Source organism: Terrapene carolina, unplaced genomic scaffold (assembly GCF_002925995.2).
Source record: "Terrapene carolina triunguis isolate 2854851 unplaced genomic scaffold, T_m_triunguis-2.0 Scaffold96, whole genome shotgun sequence".
Lineage (NCBI taxonomy): Eukaryota > Metazoa > Chordata > Testudines > Emydidae > Terrapene > Terrapene triunguis.
In genome coordinates, this window is record NW_020664447.1 from 17488518 (window position 1) to 17511288 (window position 22771).

Sequence of the window (22771 nt, forward strand, 5' to 3'; positions counted from 1 at the left end):
ACAAACAATACAAACCAAAACAAAGACTGACAGGCAATTCTGAGCTAAGTGATGTGGTAACAGTATAAGCTGCGATGATCTCAGTTAAACACTACAATTATATAACATTCACTAAGCAGGAATGAAATCTGAAAGTTTATTCTGTCTATCTAAATTATCAGCAAGTCTATAGCACCCATCACCATGGTATCTACGTGCTAAGTCAGCCCAGGTACAAATACAAAACTTGCTTTTCAAACTTAAAACTGCCAATTTTGCAATGGTTTTGATGCTTGCTATATTCACAGGGCCAAATCTTGAGGCCTTTGTACAGCTTTCATTTAGGTGCAACTACACTGGCTGCAGTGGGAGTTTTGCCTGGATCAGGTTTGTAAAGACTCCACATTAGATTACATTACAATAATCCATAAACCATGACTTTATGAAGATTTCAGATTTTCCTCCCGCCCTGATGAATCCTTTGTCAAATCTAGGTTTACCTTTTCTCTGATAGTCATAGATTTTTATCGCCAAAAGGGACTATTATGATAATAAGTGTGATCTCTTGCATAACAGAGGCCCGTATTGTGTTAATATGTTCTAGGCCAGACTTCACCCTGCATGCTCTACTTATAAATATTATATATTTAGAAATTAGAATTTGAAGACTTCAAAACAGTTGATTCATTCAGCTGATGCAATGGAAGAAGGCAGGTTAGAAGCAATATATTGTGGCACAGAATGATACAGAGAAAGTCGCTTATATGATAAGATCTAAAATCTCAAAGGATAGATGCAACCCTTCAAAAATGAAAATACAAGATTCATAACAACACTTTAGGAAAGAAAAGAGTAGTATATATTTGGGAATAACTCCTGTGCCAGTGTATTAGAGCAAGAAAGATCACAGGGGACTTCTTTTCCAATATAAGCAACAGGGCAGAATCTTTTCACAAAAGTAAATATATGGCTAGGAAAAGGCAGCTATTGCATCCACCTGTTTTCTCGAGGTGGCCTGGCTTACCTATTAGATGGCATGGCTATCTCTATCAGCCAGCAGGTTAGTATGCTGTGGTCAACAGCAAGCACTAACTGGCAAATGGTACAGACGGACTGTAAATCTCACACTATGGTGCCACTTTTGGAAGTAGATTTCTCTAGTCAGTAGATTCCAGTAACTGAAGACACAAAGAAGTATGTTTGCTCCCACTTACTGAGTGGGCTGGGACACGATTTAACTTACAGTAGTTAACCAACATGTGAATATAATGAAGTAAGATTGCAAGAAGCTTCTTACTGAGGAATAACTTTTGTTAATAAAGCTGTCTTTCATCGAAAGGCTTAATTAATATACACAACTCACAGCTCCAGGAATAGGAGACTACAAAATATTAACATACCTTTGCTGATGAATGTAGGTCAAGAGCATCACAGGTCTGAACAGAATGATGAGAAAATACCCTGGGGCAAACCCCATCACACCAGCTCTGGTGCTTATATGCGAGCTAAGGCTGTTTAGTGACTCCAATCTACATTATATCATTTTAAAACTGAATGCAGAGTTTGAGATAATCATCACTTGCATTCAGTTTATCATTTTAAATATACAGCTTCATGCCTTAATTGTTAATGTACATCTTGTGATGTTCTGAGCACTTCCTCTGAGGTAGTCAGTGCCTTCAACTCCCATTGATATCAATGGGAATTGATGGTCCTCTGGACTTCACCAAATCTGGCCCAATAACTTCAGTAGCAGTTGAAAGCTCACAGTACTTTGCACAATTGGGCCCTTTGCCAGTTATTCCAGAAGAAGGATGCTACTTACTCTATGCACTAGAACTTCTGCTTTTAGCTCAGTATTATATAAAATAAACTCAGCACTGTTCCCATATCTTGGAAAATAAAATAGGAAACCCAGGAAGGTTTATATTGATAAGTCTCTGGGTCTAAAGAGACCACACTTGCTTGCTTGCCTTACACATAAGTGGTACCATTGAAGAAATCCGAATACTCACATAAGCAAGGCTCTCAGGATTGGTTCCAAAATACATAATTCACCAAAACCAGAGCTTCCCATTTGCTTTGACTCAGTAACTAGGAATACATTACATAGCTGAGTAATTGCTGCATTCAATGTTGCTTGTAAAGACATCAGTAGCAGCAACTGATGTCTGGAGGCATAAGCTAAGTATTTGCTACATTTATTTTCTAAGCTACATTCATATAAGGCAAATACGAAGAAAGGAATATTTCTTCCATTGCGCAATTACTTAATTTAAATACATTTATCATTTTAACTCGCTATTATTTCTAATTATGAACTACCAGTTCAACCAAGCTTCTCCTAAACTATGTGGAATGAATGCTCCCTTTCAGTATTCCTACTCGTGATGCCAAAAAATAAATGGTTTTAGCAAGGTAATGAAAACTGCATGGAATATTTGTTCTCACTCATTCCATTATTTCTTACTTTTACAGAGATTTGTGTGTGTCTATGCAGCAAATGATTGTTCACCCATTACTGTCAAGCACTTGTCTTATTACTCCACACTTTTGTTGTAAATCACAAATACTCTGTTTTAAATCATTTCCATTTAAATCATTTCCATGTCTAATGACACTGTCTTGCTGGAATGAAAGCATTATTAGGGAATTAGAAAACTAGTGTCAGACTATCAAAAAGGTTTACCATCATTATAAAAATGATTACCCTATTTGGTGTACAAGGGGTCAGAAGAAAGCACCCTACAAAATTCAATGGCTGACATTTTTCCTGCATAATAGTTTGTAAAAGATCGATGAGAACACAGGGCTTACTTACAAGGCAGAGAAAGGGCTTTAGAGAAACACAACTGTCTGAAAAAAAATATCTGTTGAATGTAAATTGTCAAGAAGTGAGGAGGACTTTTCTAAAGCTTCTATAAGCTACCTGGTGCTAGATATAATGATAAGACGTGCTGTCATCATGAAATAGATAGTGTCTATGACTTTCCCTAAGGATAATGTGTACATTATAGCATGATTTCTACCCTGGAATAATCACTCTCATATTGAACATTTCTTGGCCATCTTTCTACTTGAGAGAACAGACTGCCCAATATAATATCAAAACCTGGGGTTGTGTCAAGTTTTCTTATTTCTATTTCAGTAAATATGTCTGATGCTGCCCCTACCATATGAGGCTGTGACACACCAAAATAGTTCTGAACACAGCCTTGATTGAGGGCTCTCATTTAAAGAGGTTATTTCAGGTATGGATAGGACAGAGCACTTCAAGAGACTCTCACATTCTGGAGAAATAGTTTTTCTGATAGTCAGTGAAACCTCCTTCAGATGTGTACATGGAAATAAAGAGTCATCCAAGATCCCCTAAGACTTTTAAGGACTGATTTTGCTGACAGTTATTAAAAATTTATCTACTTCAATGTATAAAACTATTGTATTTGTTCTCTACCCTTGAGTAATCTGCGTCATAGACCTAGAAACAGTAGAAATATGAACCTCCAGCATTAACACTAACATGTTCCAGACAGTCAGACAAACAAATGCCTAAGGGCATTATACAGATATGGACACAAATATCACTATATCTAGGATGGTATCTATGTGGTAAACTGATATAATTATATCTTTCTGTCCCAGAATATCTGAGATATCAGATTGTAAAGTCATGATATTTTTATGTATAGTAAAACGATTTTAGGTCATTTTATTTGTTATAGTACTTATAATTTTCTTCTTCCTTTGAGCTCTGTAGTGTTGGACTCATGGCAACTGAGGCCACTGGCTTTACAGCAGAAGGATACAAAATTTAATCTCAGTAAAACTGTCAAACTCTCTAACATTTTTGATTAGTTTATCTGCAGCAAACGTAGCCTCTACAGAATACAGGATTGTGTGGTGTGGAATAAAGGTTTAATCAGTATTCATCTGGTATGACCTATACAATTCACCTACAGCTTCACATCTTTGACCACTGTTCCTTGATTCTGTTCATTAATTCATCTCCTCCATCACTATTTCTGGTGTTTCAAACCATTGAGCAACTCCAAAGAACTGCTAGAGAAACATTTCCTTCTTCCCCTCAGAAACATGTGGAATACCCTCTCCTCTCCCCACCCCAAAAAACACTGCACTGGTCTGAAGCATGGGATGGATAATTCTCAGCCTTAGTGAAGCGATGGGTGTGTGGAGTAACATCATGGTACCCTTCAAGGCTAGAAACTGGATGCATTATGAGCTTCCCCTACACTCAGTCAGTTCCATTGGTAATGCAATGCAGAAGTAAGATGGACAGATGCCATACTGCCACCTTCATTCCTCCCAGGTAGACCACCTAAACTGATGGTGTTAACCATGAACAGTGCCTGAGCTCTTTGGGTCATTCTGTATCTGTCCCCTAAAAGTGTGCAAAGGAAGGAAGGCTCCTTGTGCATTCTCACCCACTTACATACCTGCTCAGGGCCAACTATAATTTGTATTCCAGAGGGGTGATTTGTTAGCGAATTGGTCAGTACACAAGAAATAGAGTACCATGGTGCTCTTATAAAAAGACTTTAAAAGCTCACCTGTACATGAAAAATCATCCACACGGATGTATCCGGGGACACAGTCACAACGATATGATCCAGGCAGGTTAACACACACTGTATTGGCATGACAATAATGCATCTTCGCAGCGCACTCATCAATATCTGAGGGGGGGGGAAAGAACCAGTCAATTGCACAGTTAAATGCTCACAATGACTCAATTCTGAAATAAGAGAAGAGAAATTGCAATTACAAGCCCCAGAAGAACCTCAAAAAAGCAATGTCAAACTCTAATACTAGCATAAATTTAGTAGCAAAAGCTTTCTTAAGGTGGAGTTAAGGCTGCTGAAACACAATAATGTCTCTCTGCTATACACTTCCAACCCTAAAGTTAACTGCTGGAAAACCAGGAAATACTGAATTAAGGTCCTTCCCCATATTTTCTTAGACAATGTTAGCATTACAACAAAAATAATCACAAACTAAAAAGAACCAGGAGATGAATAGTTCAAGTACTGCTTCCCAAACAATACACCCAGACAACTTTAGCTCTGCCCCCATAAAGAAGCTAGAATATGAAGATGCAGTAGCTCCACATAAAATGATACTTTGTGAACCAAGTCTCACAGTATCAGTCAGGAGTAGTGCTGGACAGATATGAAATATTGTTATGTAGCAAAAAGGTGCTCTGATTTTGCAAGTTCCTAATTTGCACGAGCTGTAACAGCTACCAAGGGGCCCTTCCGGGAGCCTAGGATCACTATAACACAACAGCACTTCAGGTCATGTCTCCATTCCCCTGACACAGCCCTACGCTGTGGACTACAAGAAGGTAGGTAGAACTGGGCCAGTTACTTCAGCGCTGTGCCACTGAAGAATCCTCCTACACAACTAGGAATCTCACATGGCCACTTAAACCAGCTTTTTATCTGCTTTGCATCATCCCAGTGGGACAAAGCAGATTTAACAGGGCCAAGGACCTGGCCCTACAACTCTATTTGTTATTAGTGGATCACCATATCTCTTGCAAGGCCACAACTCAAAACAATTTTTGTTGCCGGAGAAGGGGGACTAAAACTGCCATAAACTAAATATTGTAGAGCTCACTTAGAGGCAATCTTTTCCCCCAAAATATAAGGTACTTCTACTTCAGGACTGAACAATGGCTTTTTTCTGATTGGGACTGATTTTTCTCTCACTGACACCAGTTTTCTATGAAGCAACTCTATTGACTTCAGAAGATTTACTCTTGATTTATGTATGTCAGCGTAAGTGAAAGGAGACTCAGACCCATTTTTTCTTATTACATTCTCCTTACAAGTTATTTTATTGAAAGTCCATGCTCAAGAAACTGAATTGACAGCAGCACTGGAGACTGAAGTCTCTTTATCTCCACTGTATAGGTACAGATCAGACAGCAACACTGCATGCTTCCCCAGAGCCCTCCTACCACATGCCACAACTCTGGTCTGAAGGAACCTGTAAGGGTGAGAAAGCAGTTCTGTTTCCATGCTGATACAGTCCCTAGGCTTTGTGCTGCGAGTTTCAACAAACATGCCAATTGTGCTCATGGTTTCTATGCTATTGGACAGCTGTCCACGAGGAACTAGACTGGGACCACTAACTAAATCATTTCATATTGGCCACCAAACAGCTGTTAGTTGGTACTGACTTTTGATCACTACCAACCTGGGCTGAATTTGAAATGATGGCCTGGAAGCAAAGGACTCCACATCCCCTTACAAACACCTTGAGCTAGCCCGCTATCCTCATTCTTGTTGTTTCTGATGCTGAGCCTCTTGATAAAATGTATAAAAATGTCAAAAGCAGCAGGATACAAAAGGCAAATGCCAAGAAAAATCCCCCCATGTCTACTTATCACATCAGTGCATGCTAGGGCCACCTGGGACATACATTGCTACACTTGCTGCCTCTTTTTAACAGGCTTTTGGCTTAGCTTTAAGGGATTTTGCTCTTGCATGTCTACTAATTTTCTGGCATAAGAGGGAAGAGAAAGATGCCTGAAAAAACACAAGAACATCAAAACAGAAACCAATTCACCTGAAAATTACCCCACACTTGTCTCTAGCTTCATTAAGGAAGTCTTTGGACAATGATCCAAAAAAATAAAAATGGGGGTATTGGAAAATGTTGAAGATGGAGAAATTAATTGGCATTTTGATTCACTATAAGAAAAATGCTAACACCCCCCCCCCCCAAATAAATAAATAAATAAGGCTGCTTCCAGGTTACCAGTGGTTAAAAGGAAATTTACAACCCCGAGAAAAATATCTATGTGGCACATTGATCCTGTTAAAACTCATAAAGGAGACTAAGAACTTCAAAAGTCGATTTGATTACTAGTTTGCAGCAGCAGTCCTTATGTTCAGGTAGTGAAAAGACTTCGTCCGAGTCTGAGCCTGGCAAAAGAGGTGTAAGGAGTGAGATGAAGCCCTCTCCCCTCTTTTGCCACTCACATAGGCCCATCCTCAATCTTGTTTTGTGCCTTTTTCTCTTATATTCCATATTGCCCCTTGTAGCCCATAAAGCTAGCTTTAGCATTTTATTTTAGTCAGGCCTGTATCTCATAAGACACTAACTAAGCAGTTAGCATAAAACTTTGAGACCACTGAACTTCTGCCCAGGTAAATGGCCCAACAGTTATCCTGAGTCTTGGGGAACAGGGAATAGCTTAAGTCGGGAGTTTATGCATAATGATACCAAGTAATCACAAGAACACTGAACTTATGCTAAGCTTGGATATTTTAGGATAAAATGTTGGCAAATGCTTAACCGTGAACTTGCCTTGGCAACAAACTGATGTACACCTCTACCCCGATATAAGGCTGTCCTTGGGAGTCAAAGAATCTTACCGCGTTATAGGTGAAACCGCGTTATATCGAACTTGTTTTGATCGGCCGGAGTGCGCAGCCCCACCCCCCCAGAGAGCTGGTTTACCGTTTTATATCTGAATTCGTTTTATATCGGGTCGCGTTATATCGGGGTAGAGGTGTATATGATAATTAGTTGACATTATTAATACACTAATCTATAGGAAAGAGAAACTCCAACATTATTTGGGTGAGGAAGTTAGATATGGACAAGGGAGGATAGGCATTTTAAATTAATATTCATGATAGGCTCTAGGCCCTATAATAGGCCAGACCACCATTTAATATGGGGGAGTGGGGCATGGGATCATAGAATCATAGAATATTAGGGTTGGAAGAGACCTCAGGAGGTCATCTAGTCCAATCCCCTGCTCAAAGCAGGACCAACACCCAGCCAGGGCTTTGTCAAGCCAGGCCTTAACAACCTCTAAGGATGGAGATTCCACCACCTCCCTAGGTAACCTCTCTACCTCTCTCCCCCATCTTAGTGTCATCTGCGAACTTGCTCAGGGTGCAATTAATCCCATCATCCAGATCATTAATAAAGATGTTGAACAAGACCGACCCCTGGGGCATTCCGCTTGATACCGGCTGCCAACTAGACATCGAGCCATTGAGCACTACCCATTGAGCCCGACAATCTAGCCAGCTTTCTATCCACCTTATAGTCCATTCGTACAATCCATACTTCTTTAACTTGCTGGCAAGAATACTGTGGGAGACTGTATCAAAAGTCAAGATATATCACATCCACAGCTTTCCCCATATCCACAGAGCAGTTATCTCATCATAGAAGGCAATCAGGTTGGTCAGGCATGACTTGCCCTTGGTGAATCCATGTTGACTGTTCCTGATCACCTTCCTCTCCTCCAAGTGCTTCAAAATGGATTCCTTGAGGACCTGTTCTATGATTTTGCCAGGGACTGAAGTGAGGCTGACCGGTCTGTAGTTCCCGGGGTTCTTTCTTCCCTTTTTTAAATATGGGCACTATATTTGCCTTTTTCCAATCGTCCGGGACCTCTCCCGATCACCACAAATTTTCAAAGATAATGGCCAATGGCTCTGCAATCACATCAGCCAACTCCCTCAGCACCCTTGGATGCATTAGATCTGGACCCATGGACTTGTGCATGTCCAGCTTTTCTAAATAGTCCTTAACCTGTTCTTTCACCACTGAGAGCTGCTCAACTCCTCCCCATACTGCGTTGCCCAGTGCAGCAGTCTGGTAGCTGACCTTGTCTGTGAAGACCGAGGCAAAAAAAGCATTGAGTACTTCAGCTTTTTCCACATCATCTGTCACTATGTTGCCTCCCCCATTCAGTAAGGGTCCCACACTTTCCCTGACCTTCTTGTTGCTAACATACCTGTAGAAACCCTTCTTGTTACCCTGCACATCCCTTGCTAGCTGCAACTCCAATTGTACCTTGGTCTTCCTGATTACACCCCTGCATGCTCTAGCAATATTTTTATATTCCTCTCTTGTCATCTGTCCAAATTTCCACTTCTTGTAAGCTTCCTTTTTGAGTTTAAGCTCACCAAAGATTTCACTGTTAAGCCAAGCTAGTCACCTACCATATTTGCTATTCTTTCTGCACATGGGGATGGTTTGTTCCTGTGCCCTCAATAAGGCTTCTTTAAAATACTCTCCTGGACTCCTTGCCCCCTCATATTAGCCTCCCAGGGGATCCTGCCCATCAGTTCCCTAAAGGAGTCTAGGTCTGTTTTCTGAAGTCCAGGGTCCGTATTTTGCTACTCTGCTTTCTTCCTTTTGTCAGGATCCTGAAGTCAACCATCTCATGGTCACTGCTGCCCAGGTTGCCACCCACTTCTACTTCCCCTACCATTTCTTCCCTGTTCTGTTTGTAAGCAGCAGGTCAAGAGGAGCATGGCTCCTAGTTGGTTCCTCCAGCACTTGTACCAGGAAGTTGTCATCAACTGATTTGGACCTGGACCATCATTTGGCATGCCAAGGACAGAGCAGTTTCTTAGTCTCTTGGCACCAGATCACCAAAGAAGGGTGTGAGTATGTAAGTATATGAGTACATACATAAGGAATGGTATGAGACATCACCTTAATGCTGCATTTTTGCTATCTTTTTATGAGGTTTGGAGCTTTTGTGTCTTTACTAATTGTGTTAATAAAAGTTGTTAAAACTCTGCTTCATTGTGCAATGAGGTTCCCAACCAGATACTGAACTTAATAACCTTGGTTCTGTTGTGCCTAATTCAGAGACTAGAACTCCACAATCCCCCAGATCTTTAAATGAGAATTAATTGGAAATCAAAAATAATTAATAACCATTAAAAAATTGGGCTACAACTTTCAATTCTTTATATTCTCCACTGCCTTTGTAGTACTTTTAAGCCTAATCAATGTGTTGCTTTTTCAGGGAGTAGTGATCAGAAGTCACAAGTTGGCAACAGTATTTTATTGGGACAAAGTCTGAGGAGTAGTGCTAGGGCCATTTACTTAGCCCACAATTTCTGGCAAAGTCTTGTGTAGGACTAGATATCCACGACAAAAAGCTTTGGTTTTTTTACTTAACATTGTTAGAGTAGCATCCATAAACCACTCAGTGGTATGCATCAGCATGGGTGTAATAGAACTCATTGTGATTCATGCGTATAGATTGCTTGTCGTATTTGAAATATCAGAGCTCATCTTCTGGTGGTCTTTTGAGGTGATAAAAAATACATGATTTATGTTTCTCTCTAGGCTGGTGAAGTAGTTTGTTTTCCTTTGAAAAAGGTCTACATATGGTCTTTAAAATGAAACTTGACACAGCATAATGATCCTTCACATATCACCAACTTCCATCTGCATAAGCTAGTTCTCTACAATAACAAAGACACATTTGGGCTAGAGGTTTTCAATGAGGATCACTGAATTATGGGGTATAGTTTGGTTTCATAAGGAGAGCGAGGGTATTGCTCCTTAGTGCAATGCTCAGTACAATATAGCAGCCCACTTAGGGTTTATAGTTCCTCTGTCCCTAAAATAGGATTCATGTACTCAAAAAGGTGATGTTAATAATAAAAATGGAAACAGAAGCACTACTCTGGGGCAGATGCCTGGCTGGTGCAAATCAGCATAGATCCATTGACCTCTATGGGGCTGCCTTAATTTACACTAGCAGAGGATCTGGCCCTCTATTTTCCAGGTGATCAGCATAGGACAGTTCCCTATCAGCCTCAATGTTGAAGAGTTGCTGTCTAATCATTCCTAATTTTTTTTAAATGCCAGAAAATATCACTATGAATGACCTTATTCTTGTGCAACCCTCCATGACATCAACATCTATGGGGGTAGGGAGGGTGCGCGGTGGGAGGCAGGAGAAAATTAGAGAGTCAAGGGAAAAGAAATGTTATTACTATAAAAATAATTAAATATATATAAATTGTAATACTATTGAGTTATTAAATGTACATCAGGTAAACACATTCAATTCAGTTAAAAGTTGGGAGAAATCCATTTTAGGTACAATAGGGAAGGCAAATGAATTCGGAAGTAAACCCTGAAAAATCAAGCCTGCTCCAAGAGGAAAGAAAGCAAGATAAATTAACATATTGAGTATGTACCCCTGGTACATTTCTAGCGCTAAAACAATATTAGCTGTATGCTGAAAAAAGTAACACTCACTCTAAAAGAGTTTTTCCTCACCTGCAAATGTGCTGAAATACAGTGGTCTGGGTATGTCTTCACTACCTGCCGTATCGGCGGGTAGCAATCGATTTATCCGGGATCGACATATCGCGTCTCATTAAGAAGCGATCTATCGCTCCCCGAACGTGCTCACCGTCGACTCCGGAACTCCACCAGAGCAAGAGGCGGTAGCGCAGTCGACGGGGGAGCCGTGGCCATTGATCCCACGCCGTCTGGACCCCAGGTAATTCGATCCAAGGTACTTCGACTTCAGCTACGCTATTCGCATAGCTGAAGTTGCGTATCTTGGATCGATCCCCCCCCCCAGTGTAGACCAGCCAATGAATCCTCAGCCCCAATGTGTTGTGGAGCTATGGAACGCAAATAGACATGGTAGTACCTAATGCTGGGTTTGGGAGCAAATTAGCTCATGTAGCCAGCTGCTCCTCTCCTACATGTGGTTTGGCCATGTGAATCTTTACAGTGAATGGACCCACTTCCCCTCTCAGAGTTTCACTGTGGAGACATATTGCCACAAATATATATTATACACAGCTTACAGTGATGTACTCTGTTCAGTTTCTCTGCTGTTTTGAGTCATATCAAGCCAACTTCATCTTTAACGTAAAGTGGGTGCAACTCCTGTTACAGCAAAGGGAGTTGTGTCTATTTTCCCTTGGGATGAATTGGACTAATTATTTTCACTGTGTTAACCCCATAAGCACCTAAGTAAGCAGACACAGAATATGACCCTCTGTATATATTGATATGCAGACCAACTCCCTTCACCAGTCTAATCACTGAGGTGAGTCTTCCACCTGATTGCTCAGACTGCCCCACCATATTGTAAAAACATTAGCAATTAAAAAAAAAAAAAAAAAAAAAGACTGTCCAGATCTTCCTTTTTCGATGCCTGGTGCCCTAATGAAATTATGTGGTTTTTTTACCCCTATCTTTGAGGCTGCTAGGTGTAATACAAATATGCAGCCTGTCAGAATAACCTTGCAGGCAAAACAATTCAAATGACCCATTGGTAATTGCATGCATTTTAAAATAACCTTCTTAGACAGGGTTAACGTCATCACTAGTTGTTTGAGATTCTAGTGCTTATGTAATGGGAGGCAGTAACATTTATTTATCAAAATAAATAAATAAATAAATAAAAAGTGTTCCAGCACAACAATAGGCAATATCTTTGGAAATCCATGCAGGATCTTTCTACCTGCCAGGCTTAATTTCAGAATCAAATGCTGCCATTAAAAAACTCCTCTCCTTTGCTTTCTTATTTGGGATCACATTGTGCCAAATTTCATCTTAAACTGCAAACACTTTGAAGGGGAGCACATCCCAGAACTCCTCTTCCCCTTCCCAACTCCAAAATTTCTCTTCTCTGACCCCTGCCACTAGAAATGGATGCTGCCTGTTATGTGGAACATGAAAAAGGGGTATGGGTTGTTTTTAAGACATATGCTGTACCTTGCCCTTGTCCACAGTCATGTTAGCCTCCGGTCTAAATGACCTAGGACTTTTTTCTGCCAGCAGGACTAACAGCCTCACTGGTAAGCTCCTGAAAGGCCCACAGCAGATCTTAATGTATGTTGAAAGCTTGGTGAGACCACAAAAGTAAAGTATTCTAAATAATGGAATATAAGAGGTATCCTGGAGTCCCAATCAACCTAATAAAAACCACCCCAGATATCAGAGTATTCTTGCTCCACTGGCTTCCTATCATATTCACTCCTCATCTTCAATGTTCTCGATCACTCTGCCCTTCTTAGATCTTGCCTCTCATTTCTAACTGTTCTTAGTCACTCCATCCTTTACCAGTTTCACTTGATTTCAGCTCCTTTAGTCTCCTTCTCCCACTCACAACTGTGCATTCTTTTCACACAGATCCACTGCACCCCATGCCTGAGAGAGACTCATTTCTCCACAGCCTTTCATCTTCAAATTCTGCCTCAAAACCTACTTATTTCTACTAGCATTTTGTCAGTCTCTATTTGGATGCTCCAAATGGCTAGTCGCCACTGACTTTGACAAAAATAAAACATAATAAATAAATGAATGATAAAAAAAGCCTTAAGAGAATCTAAAGAGACTCTAGATCCTTGCCTACTCTAGAAAGTTGTACTTCTTTAACTATACCAGCATAATCAAAGCAGCATAATCCCTGCAGGTGGGTGCAGCTATATCTGTACAAAAGTGCTTTAATACCTATATAGCTATTTCTGTACAGGCAGAGGAATACGTCACCTTTATAGCAGTATAACTACATCTGTTTAGCCATATAGCAGTATAACTACATACATACATCCATAAATCCACTAGGATTTTTTCCAGTATAATTATACTGATTTAAAAAATCAAATCACACCCCTACCTGAACAAGTTTTACTGGTAAAAGTTTCATATGTAGGCTAGGCCTTAGCTAGAACAACATACTTCTTGAGAAGATGAAAGAAAGTGTGAATTAAATTATCCTCCCTCTCCCTCTTAGATGTTAGCTCTTGTCTGACATATAGACTCCCCGGTGGTCAGGCACTAGCACAGTGATTGAGGTTCCTAAAAGCCACTGTAACATTAATAATAAATTATAATACTTGTGTGTAAATTACACCTACTTAGACTCACCTCTGGATTTGGCCCTGGATAAGCTAAATGAATGATTAATTTAATGATTTAACCTAAGCTCTCCCAGTGTTTGTTCCTTTGGAAACTGTCCAGAAACTCCTTGAATTTTAGCTGCACATGATCATATGGACCTTGTAATCTTCCCAATTCCAACTCCTGTTAAGACTAAACTGAGGCTGGAAAGCAGTGTGGCATGAGCTGTGTGGAAGCTTCTAGAGGCCATGGTGCCTCAGGCAGGCACAGTATTCTCTATAGTACAGGCCACATTGTCCCCTTTTACACCCATTGAAAAACCAAAATCAGACCTGCATGTTCCTCCCCTTTCCAGCCATGTAAATATAAACAACTTCTCTCTATTGGAGAAAATGGTGTTTTGTTACAGCTGTTTTGAAAGTATAAATGATCATTTTAATGCTGTTGGGGTTGAAGTTTTTTTTAACCTATTGGCTACATTAAGTAAAGGTATTCACTGGCACGCTTTCAGATGATAGTTGTCTTCAGTCTAAGGACTTCTAATATTCCTAAAGTGCTTATTTTCTCTATTACATTTGGGAACAGTCCAGCAAGCAGCCATTCTTACAGGGCATCTGCTTGCTAAAATGTGCTCTGACTTGGTGAATTTGGCCTTCTATCACCTTCAGAATATTGCCAGGGTACAGCACGTGCCTACTTCTCCTCATCCCCTCTCTCTTGTTAATGTTCTCACAATTTCAATTCAAGCTCAGATGCACCAATTATCAATCTAGTTATGCGACACTGGTTTTTTTTAAACCTGTAAAGCTCATCACAACCTGAGCCTCAATTAATCTGGTCACCCTCTTGCACCCAGCATGTGTCAGCTGAGGTCACTTGTCTCACCATTCCCCCAAAATCCCATCATCCTGGTACCTAAATTTAGCATAATCCCTTTTTAGAATTCCCTGCCTAAGGATATCAGGAACAGTGCCACTTTTTAAATCATGATTGAAGATGCCCTCATTTTTCCCTTCACGTCTCATCATTAGCTTGGTACAGTTGGGTATATTATTAAGGGTCTGTATTTTTAAGTGCCTTTCTTAGCAGAAGGGGTTATATAAGATGAAATTGCTGTCGTAAAAGATAATTAAAATTAGTTGGAATGCTGCTGCATTAGTATTAAAAAAATCAAGTAATGTTGGGTTTTTGCAGGGGAGGAGGCATTAATAGAAAGGAAATCTCTTCTTAAACCTAAGTGAATGGCTGCAACTGTTTGATAAATGCATTAATGGGAAATATTCATAGTCGTATAAACATTATTTTAAAAAAATATTTGCCAGTATAGTTCCCAGGGTTGGTTGATAACTTATTCATAAGGTAGCTATGACAGTTACAAATAAATTATTTTTAAAAATATGCAGCTGGAATTCACATATGATAATACAGCTTAGAGAAAGCAGATTAAAAATAATAAAAAGCAGAATGGAAACATTGGGGAAATCCAGGTTTTGGATAACAGGACACACTCAGTCAATTGCTCAAATATATCATAGCAATTAACTAAAAGAAATTAAGACTATCCTTTTTTAAATTGAAAATAATAGCAAAGTCACCAGTGTTTAGAGCCAAACTGAAATCCCAATTGTTTTTACCCAGTATTATTCAGCCTTTTACTCTTTTAAATTGCTCTTTGGAAGTGTGCCATGAGTATGTGTTTAGAAGATAGCACAACACAAAAGGTTATAAAGTGGTGGATCTGAGTGGGTGTAAAGACTTCTCTTCAAAGCCTCTGTTTAACTGCCTCCTCCACAAGTTGTATTGCAAAAGGCCATGGTAATGAGAGAAGTATTTTCTCAAATGATTGAGTATGAGCCGGTAAGGTAGTGAGTAACCTAAACTCCTGCTCCATAAATGGTTCCCCATCCTGAGCCAGCTTTGGCTGCTATGCACTGCTCTACCAGAGCAACTCAGCCTTAAACCCAGAGAATCACCCTTGCAGTGGGGAATTTTTGGATGGCGTAAGATTGCTATATTGCCTCCTTGTACCATCACCGCTCAAGGCTACTATTATAGAGGACATGACCGGTGATTGGGGAAATAGCTAAGGCTCCTTTCTGATAGTCAACTGCTATAACAAACCCTTAACAGACTGTTGGCAGCTGCCACAGGTTAGAGCTCTCATTTACACCAGGGGACTGGCCCAGTACACATTAGCCCCAATATCAGAGGAGTGCAAAGGGCACTTGGTGTGTCATCTTCAGCTGTGTCAAGCATCCCTGAGCCACAGCTGAACTAATGGGTCTGATTCAGATTCCACTTACACCAGTGTAATTCCATTAACTAAAAAAATGGAGTTATTCTCAAATTACTGGATTTAACTCAAATCAGGCCCAGGGGAGGGATAGTTCAGTGGTTTGAGCATTGGCCTGCTAAACCCAGGGTTCCGAGTTCAATCCTTGAGGGGGCCATTTAGGGATTTGGGGCAAAAATCAGTACTTGGTCCTGCTAGTGAAGGCAAGAGGCTGGACTCGATGACCTTTCAAGGTCCCTTCCAGTTCTAGGAGATAGATATAAATAAATAAATGGAGATATTCTAAGAGTTGTGGGCTCTCGGCACTTTGCAGACCAAGCCCATTCTTGGCAAAGGAGCTGTCTCTTTGGATAAAACTTTACAGAAGAAGCTTGGTGAGATGCAAAGCTGTCACTGTTTCACCCAGGCACTTAATAGCAAGGCTGCTTAATGCATAGATTCCAAGGCCAGAAGGAAGCATTGTAATTAAGCAGTGGGAAGCCATCTATCTGCACCTGCCTCCATCTGGAGGCAAAGTAACACATTTGACATCATTGCCAAGGACAGGATAATGGAAAAAGGGCTGGATTCAAAGGAAGAGTAAAGATTAACAGCACAAAGTATAGGATGCATTTTTAAAAATGGTCCCAAATGCTATTAACCTCCCTATTACACAATCCATTCAGAGTTTGTCTGTCTTAGAAGATGACCCAAAATATTTGCATTCCATAGGTGGACAAATGTTTCTATAGTGCATGTAATATTCCCTGTCACTCCACTTATATATTTGTTCTAAGATTCGGCTACCCACATTTGTACATGTCAGTTCCCTTTAAACAGACCAGGATTATTTAAATTTTTGCCATCTGAATGCTAATTCTTAAATAAATAAAAATCCCAATAGACATGTTCGTTTGGGGTAAAGGCCATGAGGCAAAAGCCTATGACATATTTCCTTATGGAGAGGAGAAAAGAAAATGTTGCAGAAGTTCAACAGCAGACCCTTGTCTGGGTACACCACAAGGAGGACAGGAGACACTTGTTATGGATTTTAATCAGGCCGCAACTTTATTATTAGATGTCTGAGACTACCTGGAAGATAAAGTGTACAGTGCAGGCAAATCCATGCTTATTCAAATCAATTCTCCGGCGCTTCCACCAGCCCCCCTTTGTTTTCACCCAGGTCCCCCAGCCAACCCATGGCTTGGACTTTACCATCCACCACCCTCAGAAGAGGGTTAAGGTGGGCTTTGAGAATAGGGCGGGGAGGGGTTGGGTCCCTGCCGTACCAATCAGAGGAGTCCCCACCCACTTCCTCTGTACATGTCAGTTCCTTTTAAACAGACCAGGATTATTTAAATTTTTGCCATCTGAATGCTAATTCTTAAATAAATAAAAATCCCAATGGATATGTTGGTTTGGGGTAAAGGCCATGAGGCAAAAGCCTATGACATATTTCCTGGTGGAGAGGAGAAAAGAAAATGTTGCTGAAGTTAAACAGCAGACAATTCTTGACAGTTCATCAGATGTGGAATGATACCCCATAGTAGGAAAGCTGCTGGATCTTTCCATCCTGCAGAAGAGGGCTACAGAAGTAGGACATCTCCATGAGGCTCCTCTCACAGAGTTTCCTTCATATCCTCCCCTCAGGTGAAAAAGGGTTGGGAATCTCCAGACAGTGGAGGGAGTGAGGTCTAACCAGCTCACAATCCTGGTCATCCACCCACCATGATCCCTAAACATGACAAGACTAGGGCTCATCTTGATCATTATTTGATAAATTTAACCCTGTAGGCAGTGTTGTCCCAACCGTTCATAGCTGCTGCAGTGGGATTTGTAGGGAGATGAACTCTGTGAGAAAGCATGAATCTGGCCAACTGACAGCTCTAAAGATTGAGATCAATACTCTGAAACTATTCTCCACTATTTCTTGGATGAAGTCTTGAATTTGATGAAGTGTGTCTGATGTACCCCATGCTCCTACAATGAATTAATATACTAAAATCAACAAACAGGTGAATAGTCTATAAAGACTTTTTCAATTATCTAAATGGTGCTCATCAGGACAACATAATTTGCCTGTCCAGAACACAGAGGGAGTTAACCGCCTTTCCCTGGCTAACACCCATGACAACAAATTACCACAGGAATAGAAGGAGGCAGAGTTATATCTAATAAATCTAACTAGACTACTCTCCCTTAGCATTTTAATACCATTTCTTTTGCCATCTCTCTTCTTCACGGGCTCTTTATGTTTCAGATATCATTCTAAAACTAGCTACTTCATGCTTGGCTATAAGAGATAAAAGTATAGTACTATTGCTCCCAAATATATTGTAACCCATTAGAAAACAAACCTGTATAATAATCCCCTCACTCTTACAAATCAAACCATGTTCTCTAGAAAAATTGCCTCTGGTTTACTGATTATATACATGAGTTCCACCACGTCGTTTGCTTCGGTTTTTTGATATTGCTTATGAAACTCTCTTTTTGGGTCTCAATAAGCAGTGATGAAATAAGGACTGCTGTTTCACAAGGGCTGTGAAGGACTTATCTAATAGTTTTACAACCTAATTTGTCATTTTCTGTTAATCCTCTCAAAGATTTCTTATAGATTTTAGGGGATTCCTATTCAGATTTTTTAAAGCTCTTTCATTCACCTACATTAGTTAAGCAAGATAGATATATTAAAATAATTATATCCATTTTCATTTAGCTAATACATACTTTACCTTTTCCAGTCTATCTGATTTTACTAATGGCTCCAGATGAACAATGGATTATTGTATTCAAAATGAATAATTCTTTCCTAACACTGCTATACCCAAAGCAATTACATTAAAATACCTGGCTCCATCAGCCTTTATCTTATACCATCCCCCACAATTTTTGCTTTGCTGCTCTATTTTTATCTCTAATACTCTTACCTTGTGTCCTTCTCTCTATGTACTGTGATATTGACTAGCTTACTCTTTCAAATCCACATAGATGCTATCTTCAAATGATAAATTGTTGCAGGCTACCCATATAATTGATCTAGAATCCCTGTGCCCCTGGCAACCTTTTACTGTGGCATTTTGAAGGACTCTGTATCTCTCTGAAAAATTAAATAGTGATGAAAACTGTGATTTTTTTTGTCTTTGCCCTACCTAGGAATATCCGCAGTCCCTGAAGAATCATTGGTATTACATCTCATAGCCATTTCTAATGTATACCTTTATAACAAATGAGAAATGTGATACATTAATAGCAAGCCATCATACAAAATTAATACTCCACCACTTTGCTGCTGAAATAACTCATTCACCTGATGACCAATCCATGCAGTGTAAAACAGCATGCAGTTAATGGAAAAATATTGTCTCATGTTGGTATACATTTGTTGTGTCCTATCTTTCCTATTTATGGCTTCCACAAGACTATTTACATTTCCTAAACTGTCTCTCTGTGTCTTTTCAAGCGCTCATCAAGAGCCATCATCACTCACATCTATCCGTTCGGTCATCTATCAACAAGAGCTCTGCAGCAAAACCCAAAATGAAACAGCAAAGTTTATTAATTGACAAAAACATAACTGCTAACGTAGCTAAAGGCCACACCACCTTCCTAAAGTAAGTTGCAAGAATATCAGCTTACTTAAGATGCCAGTTGACTCTCTGATTTTAATCTCATGTGCTCGCCCCATATTTTGTGGTTCCACATTCATCAGACTTCTGAGCAGTTAGGGGGCAGAGCACTTGTTCTGGTACCATTTGCCGATAACCCAGCAGGTATTCACATGAGAGTCAATCCTGACTGAAGCAGTATTCATTCCCTCTTAGTCCCCTTCTGCAGCAGGTACTGAGATGCTCACCTTGTTTCACACAGGCCATTTTACTGCCTGAAGAAAGCAACCAAGTTGAGCTATTACTGACCTGAACCAGATTTGAATAAAATGTACATTATAAGCCTTCAGGTATTTAAGGTTTGGAGTTATAGTCTCTTCCCCACATGCAAAGAGAACTACCATTAGCTCCAGAGGGCAAGAACTATCCCTCAACATGCATGTCTGCCCCAGGAATAAGAATCTGGAGCAGGTGGACGGAGATTGAGTGAGGAGGAAGTGGGAAAGGGATGGAGCTTCTGCCTCTCTCCACCAACATGCTGGCCAACAGTAAATTGTTACCCCCCACAGCAAGGGATGAAGGGGACACAGATGGAATTTTAGGTGCTAAAACCACAATTCCTTCTTTGGAACATTCGTGGAATGGCACATGGCAACACGCTGTACCCTTTTTTCCTGTGCTGTGTTCCTCAGACACAATCTAGTCCTCATTGTTTATGTATTTTTAAATCCAGGTACACAGTTTATTTAGTCTCTCATAAACAAAAATAATAATAATAGTGTCAGCAAAAAGAGTCCTCACATTTTAAAAATCATTTTTCTCTTATAAGTATAACCTTAATCAGCATAACTGAAAACGGAAGATAGATTTCTCAGCCTAGCAAATTTGGTAATCGAGTATGATTTATAACACTGGTTACTAGAACAGGCGTTTTAGTTCTGCAGATCTCATCAGCACTAACCTTAGGCATAACCTCAGGTGAGTTGAACTAGAAGAGCTGTAAAACACAAAGAAAAAAACCCTATCCAACAATGATCATATAAGACTTTTCCCCCCACCTTCATTCTTGCCTCAATGCTTAGTAAGAAATTTTATTTTAATTGCTTTGCTTTTGGCTATGAAACTGAACTAGCAATGTAATTCTTCTCTCTTCGATAACACAGTCAAAGTTTTGCTGTAGTTAAAAGCATTAAATTGGAATACTCTCAACTCTTTGCTACTTCTTTTCTAATAGCACTAAGGGTTTGAATGATTGCATCCAAGATGACCATCTCCAGTCAATGACACGTGCCTTCCCTCGTACATGCTGCACCAGGGCCAGGGTTCTGATATTCCTGCTCATGTTGGATAGTCCCTTACTCCTCAAGTAGGCCCACTGAAATCAGAGGGGCCACTCATGGAACAAGGTGCTTATGACAGACAGTACCAACCCTTTGGGATACAAAAGGGCACCTTCAGAGGCATGGCTCCCCCATGTCCCAGTTTTTCTTTTAAAAGCACGTGTGCCCAAACAAAAGAAACCTAGGATTACAAGATTAGCAGCTCTCCCAGGTATTGACAGGGCAGGAAGCTGGAACAGCTGGACCCAATTACTAGGAGCAGATATAAAAAGGCAAACTTGGTAGAAGGTGGCCAGAAAGAAACAACTCTTTATTCCCTGATAGGAGGGCTTTCTAACTAAGCATTTGGGAGCCTGGCATTTACAGTAAGTCATTAAAGGAATCAGTACTTCTACTGGATGTTGGCTCCCTGAGACTCATCCAAAAGAAGGTTTTTTATTTCCCAAATAGACTGTGTCCTGATGTTTGTGAGTATGGTTCTGGAACAGGGACCCATCACAGTGCTATTCATTATGAGTAAGGGTATCACTCTGGCCCTCAATTACTATTGCATTAGCAATATTAGGTAGAAGTTACATAGGGCACAATTCTATCAGCCACATTAATATTGGGCAGTACCTTACTCTGGGCTATACTCTACCACGTTCTCACACGTCCATTTCAACTAAACTACTAGAAAAGCTTGGTACTATTCAATGTGAGTAAGGATAGTAGACTCTCGCTCTCTCTGAGCAGTTCCATTGAAATCAATGGGACTCTTAAGTCTGGTACTACCCAATAGGCGTTAGGGTAGCAGGTTAGTCCAAGAGAGCCTTAGCCAGTGTGCTTTGAAGTTAACAGAAAGATTCCCATTGACTACAACAGGCTTTGGATCAAGCCTACAGTACTGGACAAAGTGCTGCTTAATTCATCTTGCCAACCGATAAATGTTTTACAGATGGAAAAATTAAGCCACAGAGAGGGTAAGTAACTTACTCAAGACCACACAGTGAGTGAGCAGAAAAGATGGGACTAGAACTCAGCAATTCCTGGCTTTGAGCACTGTATGCAGTTCACTAGGCCAATTCTGTCACTCAATTTCTAAAGTTACAGTAAGTTTTATTTAAAACATTCTGATTCTGAGATGAATGTTGATGGAAGATTGGTGCTTTCTGTCCCTGGAGAAAACGGTTATGAAATCAGTGTAAAGCTTCTGTTATGCACCAGGGGGTAGGAGATTTCCATATATACACATGATGCATTTACCTGACCTCTATTAAAAAGTAGTAAAATTATAATCCGATTTCACTGGCAATTCTAGAGTAGCTGTAAATAACCTATAAATAATTCAAGCTGCATACACAGTGCACAACTAAATGAGATGTGAGTAGCCAAACCAATATCAAAAAGAAGAATTTTTAAAAAGCTTCATCATTTCGCACAGCTTCTCTCCCTCAGCACAGATACATTTCAAGCTACTGTGTTGGTGGGGGTGAGGGAGAGCATGCTTATATTACTCTAGCCTAGTTGTGGTGTTCTGAGTAGCATCAAGTAACCCACACAATATGACCAGGTAGGATGCTTCTCCTTTAACAGAAATGTGCTACCATATAATGGCTACAGAGCCATGTAAAAGCACAGGAACAAGCTTCCTGAATAAAGGCTCCAGCACCTCCAGTCTTTATGACTAGTGAGCCCCTTCACTTTAGGTACCCCTCATTCTCTTTTTTTTTTTTTTTAACTTAAATTTCTGACTTTTATTATTGAATAAATAACCTTGAAAATATAAAACCAATCCCTAGGATTCAAAATTTGTCATCCCCAGCTTGCCCATGCCAGCACATAATTGGGCATAAGAATCTGGAGCAGATGGGTGGATGCTGAGTGGAGAGGAAATGAGTGAGCTTTGCCTACCTTTCCCAACA

At 40.2% G+C, this 22771-nt stretch overlaps 1 protein-coding gene across 1 annotated transcript in view; it reads right to left on the reverse strand.

Moving 5' to 3' along the window:
- NELL1 (neural EGFL like 1) overlaps nt 1-22771 on the reverse strand; it is a 437981-nt gene that overhangs the window by 245571 nt on the left and 169639 nt on the right. Inside the window, exon 13 of the mRNA XM_026651341.1 lies at nt 4548-4673. Within this exon, the coding sequence (XP_026507126.1) occupies nt 4548-4673 (126 nt within the window). The remainder of the gene's footprint in view (nt 1-4547; nt 4674-22771) is intronic.